Source organism: Tribolium madens, unplaced genomic scaffold (assembly GCF_015345945.1).
Source record: "Tribolium madens isolate multiple individuals breed KSU strain unplaced genomic scaffold, Tmad_KSU_1.1 Scaffold_20;HRSCAF=117;Tcas5.2_LG4, whole genome shotgun sequence".
NCBI classification, from domain to species: domain Eukaryota; kingdom Metazoa; phylum Arthropoda; class Insecta; order Coleoptera; family Tenebrionidae; genus Tribolium; species Tribolium madens.
Genome location: NW_025400985.1, coordinates 10,766,914 through 10,779,616, shown reverse-complemented (window position 1 = coordinate 10,779,616; position 12,703 = coordinate 10,766,914). Strand labels below are relative to the sequence as shown.

Here is a 12,703-nt window from a genome sequence, read left to right as displayed (position 1 = left end):
CATTTATTAATTGCGTTATTTTTCGTTAATAATTAGAAATTATTCAGTTTTTCCTTAGTAACCCCCGTAACTAAGAAAAAATCGGAATCACTGCTCCAATGCATTTTTTACGAAATGCCCAGGCGGGATATTGATACATTTGATTAAGGAGGCGGTGGTGTGAACAAACTAAAGAAGATCATCCAATTTAAAAAAAATTGTAATCGAGTTCGTATCGGAATATGTATATGACTCAAACTGTATATTGAATTAAAACATTAAGACTGTCGGCAGTGTGATTGTGTAGCGGCATAAAGTCCCACCTTCCGTCAGGTAGGTTCGGGATTCGAACCCCGCTCAAGTCAGCAATTTTTTACTAATTCAAATTCACATACTAATTTAAATTAGCAATAAAAGATAGCGGGGACAGAGAGAAACAGAACGAAAATGAGCTAATAAAAATGCAAAGCATAAGAAAAAAGAGAAAGAGCATAAGAACAAATAAGTGAACGAAGCATAAATAAGGGAAAGTACATAAAAAAGCATAAGATTTTTTTTCTATTTTGGTGTTATAATGGGCATTTTGTGCAACTGTTTTCAGTTACACAAAATGCTCTTTGTGACTCTGTTTTTAGTAACATTTTGTAGTGTTTGTAGAGGGTGTATCAATAAATGGATATGGAATTCTTAATAAAACTTCTGTATTTTCAAATTATGACTTGTTTATAAATTAATTGTAACTTGAAGTAACTAACAACAGTAATTCCAATGTATACTTGATCACTTGATTACTTGATCCAGAACACCTCCCCTTCTTAATTCATTTGTATATAGGTAGGTAATTTCAGAAGTAACCACTTTTCATTTATTTACTTGTCCACTCGCGGGTCTTATTGACACTTCGGATGTACAGGTCCTGGGATTCTGGGAATTAAAAAAAATGGAAACGGAAAAAGTACTCATCACTATAAGAATACATGTAAATAAAATTGACTCAAGTTTATGTGGTTGTAATAATTTGGTTGATATGCCTTTTCCAAATACGTCCATCGTCTAACTTTATCAGATAATATAATTTTCCAATTTTTTGTATAATAACTCCTCTTACCCATTTGTCTCCCCCATAATTTCTTACTTGTACCAAAATTCCTACTTGTAAATTTCTAAATTTTTTATTATTTTTGTAATCCTTAGAATGCGTGTAAATTGTATCAGGTCTAAGCAAATCTAATCTTGACCGAATTTCTCTAGAAAACATAAAAAATGCAGGAGTTTCATTTGTGCTACAATGAGGTGTAATTCTGTAGTGCATTAAAAGTTTTTGTAAATTTAATTCAATGTTTTTATTTTCTTTTATTAATGAATTTAAGGCGTTTTTAAGAATTTGAACAAAACGTTCTGCTTGTCCATTACTTTCTGGATGAAAAGGTGCAGTTTGTTTATGTACTATATTGTTACTTTGAATAAATTCTTTAAATTGTTTCGAGCACAATTGAGAACCATTGTCGCTCACAAAAACTTTAGGAATACCAAACATTGCGAAAATTTCTAGACAGAATTTAATTGTAGAATCTGTTGTAATGTTATTTACTATTTTAACAATTGGGTACTTTGAAAATGCATCAACTAAAATAGCAAAATATTTTCCTTGAAAAGGACCTGCAAAATCGAAATGTACTCTTTCAAAAGGCTTACTCGTTGGTTCCCAAATATGATTTTCGGCTTTTTGTGGATTATTTCTGACTTGTTGACAATTCTGACAACTTTTAATCAAATTTTCGATATCATCATCAATATTTAGCCACCAACAGTAACTTCTAGCTAAAGCTTTTGTTTTTACAATACCAAAATGTCCATAGTGTAACTCTTGTAAGATTCTTTGTTGTAAAGATTTTGGAATTACCACTCTGTGACTACGAAAAAGTACGTCTTGCTGTAAACTGAATTCATGTATATCGATATTAAATGATTTAGATTTAAACACTTTAATTTAAACACTTGATTACTTGATCCAGAACACATTTTATGATACATTTTTACCATAATTGACTGCATATTGGGAGAAATTGTTGTAGATCAAAGTATTTTATTGAAACTAATACAATTTGAGCTATTTTCAAGCAATTTGGGTACTGCATAGGTCAAATTTTTAGATGTCAAATACAACAATTCAATTTAAAAATCGCTCAAAAAAAATTGCAAAAAACACGTGACAACGTCTCACTATGTACTATGACACTTGAATGAGTGCCCCCCCCCCCAAACTCTATCTTTGGCTGCGCCACTGAGTTTATCTTATGTAGTTACTATTTGGCCAGCTTCATCAGTGAATTTACATTTAATATAATATTTACTTTTATGATTTGTGTGATTCTTAATATAAATAAAACATAAAATTTCTTCAAAATGTGTATTTTATGCAAAAGTTGATTATTTATGCATACAAAATTGAAAAAGGGGCAAAAAAAAAGTTGTAATATCTAACATCTGGATATATTTCTCTTTTAGTTCTATTACAAAAATTAAATAATACACAGTATAAAATTAATATTTATAATTTTGTGCAGTAAGCAAAACAGACATTATTAAGTAAGATGAGTAAGAAAGAAAAAAACTTGTTTTTTAATGCAGCTATATTGGAAAAGCGAATACGGGGGCAGTGGAAGGCGGCACTCCGTGTCTGAGGTAATTTCAATTAGACGACGGGAGTGCGAGGGTTTCAGATTAAATACACAATTGCAATTAGAGAGATTCCGGCTGTATTCTTCCGGAAAGCAATCGTTATTCTGTGTACGTCCTCCAAAGCGCTCCGACACGTGCTCGGCCTACCGGCTTGATGGGATTAACAGCCTATCGGTAATGACACGGCAGGATGCAAAGATCGAGGGAACGTGTGTTCCCCTATCGATTAGACCGATGATGATCCAGGCCGAAAGCAAAAGTGAGAAGCTACGATAACGTGCGGTATTAAAGAGCGCATTAAAGGGGTGATGACGTCGATGCGATAAAAACATCCCGAACCCTAATTGCCACTTCAGCAACGTCGTCGGGATTTGCACGTCCGAATTCATGCAGTCTTTTTCGAAATTATGTGCAAAGTCGTTGGAATCCTATCTGGACAACACTTGTACCAGCCACTCGAGTAATCGGCCGTTTCCTAAACTCGCGTGCAACGCTCTAACATGAAATCACTCTCAATCAATCAGTCATCGACTGAACTCTATTGAATGGCGATCCATTACGTCGACCGCTCCTGACAGCATTGCGAAAATTACACCGACTTTCATAAAAATAAATATTATATGGAGAGGGCGTCGCTATACTTACAGATTATAGTGAACATCGGCCATGTTGGGTCGGAATTGCAACGCCTTGCGGAATGCCCATTCGGCCTCTGCTATTCGACCTTGACTGCTCAAAACGCTGCCTAAATTCCCATACGCTGAAACACAAACACAGACTCTAAGAAGTCCATTATCTCGACTTATACAACTTTGAATGCATGTATTGAAACTCTGTATGATATATCTCGAAGTCATGTTTCAAGAAAGTCAAACAAACTCGAACATTTCAGAAGCAGTAAATAGATTAATGCTGCACGCGATGTTAAAATGCAGAAGATAGACCCACTTCTAAAATGAGTAATTGGATTAAGTCTTGTTACTAGCGTTTTGATGCGGCACGAATGCATCGCATATTGAAACGAACTTATTTCCTACACTCCTAATTAGATGTTAATTAATATTATTTCTACAAACTGCTTATTGTCTCATTTTTCGCTCTTTGAAGTTCCTGCTTTTGATACCGCTGACAAGGTCGTAATTAACTCTTTGATGGGAAAAGGTTTCGGCTGCACTAATAATAATACATTTCTGAAATTTACGAATAATGTACTAATTAAAATTAACTAATGAAAATAAAACGAAACTTCTTTCAAAGCGCTTTGATTCATTTCCACCACAACAAAACCTAATTTAATTGTTGTTTAATGTAGCATAATCAGAAAAAAATAAAAAATCCAACTTTTGAAAAAATTTTTGTACATGACTTCAGCACCAATTGGCAGTGTGTTGAAAAAGTTGATGAAACGAAATAAAAGTTTTAAACAATTTTTTGTTTTTTGTTGTTCACAAAGAAAGTTTTTAATGTGAATGTGTTTGACATTGAATCTTGTGTGGAACATCCTTGTATTTACCTTTAGGCGGGTTGACGTTGACGGCCGCTCTATATAGCGCTTCTTCGTTGGTCCAGTCTTTGTTTCTCAGCACGGTTTTAGCACTGAACGTTAGCAAAACTCCAATAAAGCCCACAGTAAACGGCGTGCGATACTTCCGATAAAGCGCAGCCCCGCCGAGTCCCACCATCAAACACAGTCCCGCACTGGGTAGATAAAGAACCCTCTCGGCCACCACAAACCCGACATAAAACAGTAAGTTGGTTGCTGGCAAAAAAGGAAGAGTCAAAAACGCCAGCGCCAACAAAATCACACAACAGGAATTCGATGTGGATTTTTTCGAAAGACAAACGCACGTCGAGTGCAACGTATTGTTATTGTTCGTGTTTCGACAATTAACAGTATGTACATCGGAGAGGTCCAAGTGGCAGCAACGACACGTTTTTCCATTCAGCGGCGATTTTATTGATGAGACGCTCTTTTTCACCAGGAGGAAGAACAGCGAGTAGAAACAGAAAGTGACGATGTTGCGACTGTCACTGAGAGTCGTGATGCGGGGGATGGCGTCCATCCCCCAGTCGAAGCTGAGGGTGTTGGGGACGAGAAGCAGCCAGAAGTTGAAGACGGGAAGGTAGATGAAGGTGAGCAAGCGAGTGAGGAGTTTTGGCTCGCGAGCCGTCGGATTGTCAGCAGTGGAGAACTGGGGGACGCGGGATTGCAATCGGATGGCTAAAAGGATAACGGAAGCTGCTCCCAGAACGAACAAACTGCGCCATTGTTTCTGTAATCAAAACAAGAGAGATTGTTAATGATCGATGAACACCTGTCGCATTTGAGAAATGATGTGTCATTGTTTTGTTATAAATTTTTGCAAATTTCGAATCGCTTTCTCACCTCATGGATGGGCTATTGAAAAATTGACAAGTGTCAAGCTTCGTTATTTATTGTCTAGTTGTTTACTGAAAAGAAAATTTCGCTTTAATTCAAAAAGCTTTTATATAAATCCGTGTGCAGTATGAATAAGATAAGCGCGCTTATTTTGCATCGGAATTTGGAGGGAAAGTTCCATTCAACGGGGATGTTTTTCCGGGTTTCATTGATTTCGATGCGATTTAGAACTGGCCTTTCCACCTCTTATCTGCATGGACATGTACTCGCTATATATCTCGTGATGTGTTTCTGCCATAAGCCAGTTGCTTGTTCTGCTTGTCTGTTTCATACAGTGAAATGTGCATTTTTGTAGAACGTTTTAAAGCGTGATAACTGTCTTTTTAACTGTTTTTTATTCGAAAAAGGTTGTTACATAAAAGATACCTTTGTTTTTCTGTTGTGTTTTTTTATAAAGAACAAAACATGAAAAGAATACTCTTGTAAATCAAAGGGGAGGATTATCGTACATTAAGTTGGACATAATTCACGTTATGATAACATCTTATGAAAAGAAAACTGTACTACCAGCACTGGCGTGTAAATAATGAACGGTAATAACCGGCTGCAAATGTTTTAATGTCGAAGAAAATTCAGTTTTACACACACTGATTAACGAGAATTTTTAACCAGCTCTCCATTCCATTAAATTCACACCACCAAAAATTTATTATTTATTTTTTAGTAAATTTTTACCTTCAATATTCTTGTTATTGAAAGATGCAAAAACTTTAAACTTAAAAATTAAGTAATCAGTTGAAAGCTTAAAAGTTGATAGAATAGAATTTTAAAACCAATTTGTATCACACTTTTATTAAAATCATAACAAACCTGTTTTTTTTTTAATTATTTTGTTTAGGAAACTACGAAATGAATTTTTTTTTTGAAGTACCTAAATTCATTTTCTCTTTTAACGGCAATTTAAATCGCAATAGCTAACTTAATAAGAAAGGTATAACTTTATAAAACTGTTATCTATTTCGACATTTATTTCTCGTTAAAAAATCTTTTGTTTTTTGTTGAAGAGTTTATAAATAATATTTAACATGTTTTTGCATCTAAGTAAAATAATATACATTTAGGAATAACCTACATCAAAATTGACTTTTTAACAAATTCTAAACGACTTTTCTCATAATTTTTGAATCATCAAAATCATTATTGTAAAAAATATTGATTAAAAGTCTTAGCTGCGATTCAGATAAAGTTAAAATTAATCGTCACTGTTCGTTAAGACTAAAACTTTTAGTGCAAAACCTTCTAAGCATTATGTTTGGATAAGCTCTTGGCCGGCGCATCCACCATTTGTAGGCGCATCACATCAATATTCGGGTAAATTTAGTTACTAAACCTCACTTATGCACCGTGCTGTTTAAACATAGTATCAGACGATTCGGTCAAACGTGTCCGGAACGTTTGCAAAATTTAATTTTAATTTGAAATGGAGCGTCAATGATAAACGGAAGCATCGAATTTCAATTGAAAATTAGAGTCACATTTGGGGAACAGAGGGAGCTCCTCGTCAGCCGCAAAGTGGCTGCATCGTTATCAATCTTTTGAAACCATGGGGGGTGAGAGAGGGTGGCGTGGTTCGGCAGTCAGCACAAGTTAGACCCGTATCCGTCTCCGGTTCTTCGCGCCATTACATTACACGAATAGCGCCAATAAATCCCGGTGAGCGTCGGCCGGTCTGATAAACATGTAAATACGCCGCCGGTGGACTGACATCCCTCAACGTCTTCATATTTACGACAACTCGTAACACACCTCCGAAATAAACAAATTATAAATCACAAGTTATGGAAAAGTAAAATAAAATAGATGTATTTGTGTTTTTTGCAATCCGCAAGCTCAGAGCTCATGATTCCGGTTGTTTCGCAAGACCTGTTTTGGCATCTTCCTTGTAATTGCATCCTGCCATCCGCAAGTCGTACGTGTCTTAGTCGAATTTTTCGTTTTCGGGTGGATTTTGTGTATGTTTACATTCGATACAGCGTCACTGATCCCGACAAATTGTTCAGTCAACACCGCTTTGGCAAATATCTATGGACTGTCTTTCGGTGAAAGAAGACGTATTGAACGACCGAAATAAAGTAAGAAAAGCAATTTGAACGGTCCGGGACTCCAGTTTCGAATTGAATCCGGGAGAAGCGGTGTCGTCTGCGGGGCGGGAGGTGGAAATCCAAATGACCTCGTATATTTCGAGAGGCATTTTGCAGGCCGTCGTCGGGCCGACTCGCCAATGCGAAACGAATGGTCACTTCGGCGGAATCGATTCGGAGAAAATATTTCGATCTGGTTTGAATGTCTAACCGATGGCGAGATTTAGCGATACGGGAACGTTATGTACGTAGAGTATACATGTTAGACGCGTGCTTCCAGCTCCCTTCGATCGTGTTAATGTGTCGAAGAGATCGTATCGCAGCACCTTAACCGGAATTGATTCCGCATGTTGACCCTCCGCGAGTTAATATTGGACGGGATTCGAACACGAACGATAACGCCGCAGTTTCTCATACCACTGACGGTAATTAATTACCATTGAGAAACTTTCCGACCTTGACACGGTTTCTGAGATTTCATTATTGTTTTAAATGAAAAAGTGTGTATTTTAACGTTTTGTGGATTTGGGTCGAGATTCCCATTAGGTGTTAACGAGGCCGGAAAGCCGGCCTTGTTTTTAGTGTCTTTTGCGGCATTTGCAACGCTATATATCTGGTGCGAAGTTTTCCAATCTTGGGAAATCTTGGACGACCGGACGACAAGAGAAGATAGGGTCGAACGTGACACATTAACACGTAGAAGAGTGTCCCTTGCAGGTTTATTGCGAATCTTCGGCATCGAAGAGCAGGATCAATGGCCGTTTCGTGAGCGAAATGGTTAAAAATTTAATACCAGCGCACTTGGACAAATTATCGACCGTCGACTACACAAATCTGAGTTATTATGAAGATTAGTAAGTTGGAGCGAGTTACCAAAGAAAATCAATTCATTTTCGCCACTCTAAACTCGAAGGTAAAGCACTTCAACTCCGATACGTAAAGCCAATCAATTCGCTTGGGATTTTCCAACTTTCCTAACGGTGCTCACTTCTATGGAAGTAGATAAAAAAGTGGGTCGCGACGGAATTGCTTTATCATAGATTAAAATTTATTGCACACAATAAGGGAGGCTTAAGAATATACCAAAGAATTTAAATTAGAAAAAAAATTAAATACTTGCCTTTTTCAACGAAGGGCAGTAAATGAAGTCGTAAATCATACACATCCCCAGCACTGTGATTCCAGTTTCTTTACTCAGCATCGCAGCCAAAGCTAGAAGAATACACAGACCCAAGTACATCCATTGCTTTACTCTACTTTTCAAACAACACGATTCATTCTTTTCCTTTAAATTCATTCGGAAGACGACGTTTTTATTACAAGTCTCACTTACAACTTCTCTTCCTAGCCTCTTTGGCCAATTACAATTCGTAACGTTTTTTTGTAGACTATAAACAAACTTGTGGTACTTTAAAGTTCTCAGTTGTTTCATATTGTCCTCTCTATTACCAGAATAACAACAAAACGAATCTCTATGTCTAGTATGAGTGACGTAGGCTAGGAACGATAAGAGATAAAAATTGCAGGCTGCCAAATCAGCTCTTCCCACAACTCCAGCTACCGCTTCCGTGTGTATAGGATGCGTGGCAAAAATCAATCCAGTTATGGCCGGCCCAACCGAAGACTTTGATTTTGGAAGAACTTGTCTGGCTAATTTGACCAAAAGAGCCGTCGCAAGACAGTGTAAAAGAACGTTGACTAAATGGTATCCCCATGGTTGGAAACCTCCCAGAAGATAGTTGAGGCGAAACGTTAGAACACACAGTGGACGGTAAGAACCGTGAGAGCCACTGTCGCTCAGTGGAGTACCCCAAAAGTCGTTTTCCAAGAGGCGACTCCATGGCGTCTTCGGGAGCAAGTCGGGGTTGCTCAGAATCGCTCGTCTGAAACAGAAAATTTCCCACGTCTTTAACTAATTTTAAATCGAATGTCGCTGATTAAGTAGCACTAATTGAAACAACATTCGTTATAGCGACATTGTGACATGGAATGAAATATGGCCCACGACCACTACTACATGCACGACATTAATGACAGGCTGTTGTTCGTATCGGTGTTACGTGCAGGTTGTGCATGTCGAAAACAATGTCCGAATGACCTCAGTGTCATCATCACTGGAATCGATTATGCCAAGAAGCTACAAGTGACGAGGGTTCAAAAGAATTTTTTATTTGTCTGTAGCAGAAAAAAATGCCTTTGTTTGCTTGTATCCAACTGACATGCTAAAATGACATCGTTAAGATGTAAATTTTTCTAATTTTCGCAATTTATATTTTGATTGTTTCTTCTGCTTCTGATAGGTTCTCTTTTACCACCTGCTTATTTTAATCATGAAGCAAAGTGTTATTTGATCGTATTATTTGCTTGTAATAATCGGCTAGCAAGGGAAAATACTTCGGCCTCAGGTAATTGACATATTGATCTTTTTAGTTCTACTTTTAACTGCTAGATGTAAAAACTGAAATAAAGTTGCAATAATAAAACCTGTCAAAGAAACGTAATTTATAATTTAAAACCAAATCAAGCCCGTTAAAGTGAACAGATTGTTTTAATACGAGAATTGCATATTAAACATGTTTACTGTTCCTAGAAAATTGATTTTGTATATGTTGTGGTCATAATAATTGTGATGTTAGGGTAAATGTATGTAAAAGCTTTTACATTTGGGAAAATCGTGTTATTTGTGTAACAATTACACTTTTAAGGTTACTGCAGATATTTGCTTCTTCGTTACTAAATGGATTTTCTCCATCAAACGTATAAATAAAATGGAAGTTTTATGTAGACGCAATTAATTTTACGTGCACGTGAGGTACATATTAATTCATCGAAAAACGATTACGCCGGTCATTTTTTTACCTCCCACGAATTTTCATGTATCGAGTAAATCCGACAAACTTCATAACGATAGCTATGTCATATATTTTTTGTATAACAAAATCCGGAAGCTAATTAAGTCGGAAGATAAATGATTCTGAAGGAGAACTTCGGGCGTTGAAGGAATAATCTGCACAGGAGTGCATAAATCATCATCGCTGAAATTTTTAGCGAAACAGTTTGTTTCGAAGCTCGGATAATGACTGCGAAGCGGGCACATCAATCTGATAGTTTGATTTTTCTTTTGCTCATTCCACGTGGTTAATTTTATGCGAAGTGGTCCAAAGTTTCTCCGATAAATTTGCCGACGTCGAACAAACAATAATTAGAAAAACGATCTCTGGTTAAATTTAACTTGCTTGAGGAGTTTTAACGGCACAATTGACATTTTGCAAGTCGTTGACGCGGCCTCTATTCTATTTTTTTTAGTTTAACTTTGAGTTGGAAATGATGCACCCACCGATTCAAAGGAGCAAATAGCTCGAGCTTATTTTAAATTTCCCGTGTATAGACAGCCGCCACCACACGTCACGGAATCAAGCCGTCACTTCCACTTGTTCCATTGAATTCTGATTTTATCGTCGTGCAGTCTGTAGCATATTGTTGCTAAGAAGTTGGATTATATTTAGTGAGGAAATAAGGCAGTGGCGTTCGGGGAGACAGAGATTATCATTACACAAAGGGGCGGCCGGAGTATCTGAGAAGCTCTAGGTTGTAGCGCGACGTCTCAAAGGCCGCTACTGCGGATGAAAAGGGGTTCATAAAGGGGCGGCGGCAATAACACAGCGTGTATACACGCCCGTTGTCGGTCGCAAACGATGCCAACAGAATTTAATTGAACGGCTCCGTTTGAGAATCATAACACGTACAAAGTGCGTCTGTGTAGAGCAGCCAACAGTCTGATTCCATATCTGATACAACACGGAAAAATTGATCTCTATTCCCTTCTTTTTGAATATTAAAGATACAATAGCTAGGAATCGCAATATAAAAATTCCGGTAAGATTCTGTGCTGCGTTTCTGCTTGTATTTTAGTGGAAAAGCTCGAATGAAACATGAAGATTTCAAGACCGCAACGCGGACCATAAGCCGATCAATTGACCGTTCGGAGCGATTTTCCGATACTGGGTTCAGTTTGCGGACGTGGTTGCCAGCAGATTTTCTTTTTGTTGGTGGAAAGCCAAGGTGAAGCGTTTAATTATATTCGAATTAATCAAAAAAAAAATAGAAATAATAAATAAAAAAACATTTTTGAATACAGAAAAAGCGTATTAGCGGAAGAAGAAAATGTGTAAGTTATTTTTAATACTTGTGTGGTTGAGATGTGTGTATGTACATTTATATTCATTGCATTCAATGTAGGATGAATACGGAGCATAAAGCAAAAGAGGAGGCGATTTACGTCAATGCGCTTCGTCTGAACTAAGCCTCGAGTTCAGTCGACGGAAATTAAGCTTTTACAATGTGTGTGTCTCTCGTGTGTGCTAAATTCACACGAGTGATTTCTAACCATTTATATTTTCCTTGAGCGTCAGTGTATATGATGCAGTTCAATTTTCCGGTATCTAGTAAAATCCCATTTGTTTTCTGTTTGGTACATTGTTATGCGAAACATTCGAGAGGCATCCGCAATTAGTTAGAATTTCTCGTTGCTTTTAATGCGTCAAAAATATAAAAGACGGGCGAATTCCTTTCATGTAAAGCAGCGCAGACAACACTGTGGGATTATTAAATTAGTAGCGAGAGTATGAATTAGGAATTTTATTTGTGGAGTTGTTCGTTTGTCGAGTTTCGCCTTGTTTGTATCAGATTTATTTTTGTGAAATATCAGCAAATAAAGGTTTTTTGTCGATCGAGCGTCGTAAACAGAAAGAAGAAAGCATTTGTCGACGCCCTGCTGGCGAAGAAGGCGACTACTCACCGGTCGTCGTAAACGAATCCGGCATCCAGCGTGTTGTAGTAGAGGACGAAGGCGAGAAGACAGCAGAGAGAGCTAACATAATCCATGCTGGGAGTCAGCACATCGATGGGCGAAGATATCGTGACTTGTTGCGCCCAACTCAAAGCTGCGCTAATCTCGGCAAAGCGCTGAAATATGTTAGATCATTTACACCGTCCGTGCCAAGCTTGCACATTACTGGCAAAAAGGGTTAGGGCGACTTTTTGCCGGAAGAAAAAGCTCCGATCTTCGACTGGACTGCAAGGTTCGCGGCAGCCGTTCACAAAAGTTTACTCATTAAACGAGTTGAGTCCATTGCGATGCCGCCTCCAGAGCGTCACCTGTGGAGTTCACCTGGAGGAGCAAGACGGAACTGAGCGATTCGCGACCGCCACACCGCCGTTATATAGTCGACACGAGCATTGCGCGAATACTGATGATCGACCCTCTGTGTGGGACACCCAACACGCCCCGCACAAGCGCGCGCACAGACAACGCCGTACAGGTGGCACCGGAGTCACCGGAGTCACACCGCCAACAACGAACTCATCCAAAGCCAACTCTTCGCTGCTGGAGCGACACATCCACTTCACACCTCTCACAAAACCTCCATAAATATTAGTCAACAATTTATTATTCTAATTGTCTAAGCTTTATCCTCTGGTTAATGATTATAAATCCAGCATTTACTTCTTTCATGTGAGG

General features: G+C 37.9%; 1 protein-coding gene across 1 annotated transcript in view; it reads right to left on the bottom strand.

Moving 5' to 3' along the window:
- Positions 1–12,414, bottom strand: part of LOC123005590 (protein O-mannosyl-transferase TMTC2) — a 34,899-nt gene extending 22,485 nt beyond the window's left edge. Inside the window, exons 1-4 of the mRNA XM_044399401.1 lie at positions 11,981–12,414; positions 8,303–9,065; positions 4,175–4,934; positions 3,307–3,421 (exon numbers count right to left, since the gene is read on the bottom strand). Of these exons, the coding sequence (XP_044255336.1) occupies positions 3,307–3,421; positions 4,175–4,934; positions 8,303–9,065; positions 11,981–12,066 (1,724 nt within the window). The 5' untranslated portion in view covers positions 12,067–12,414. The remainder of the gene's footprint in view (positions 1–3,306; positions 3,422–4,174; positions 4,935–8,302; positions 9,066–11,980) is intronic.
- Positions 12,415–12,703: the final 289 nt, after the last annotated feature.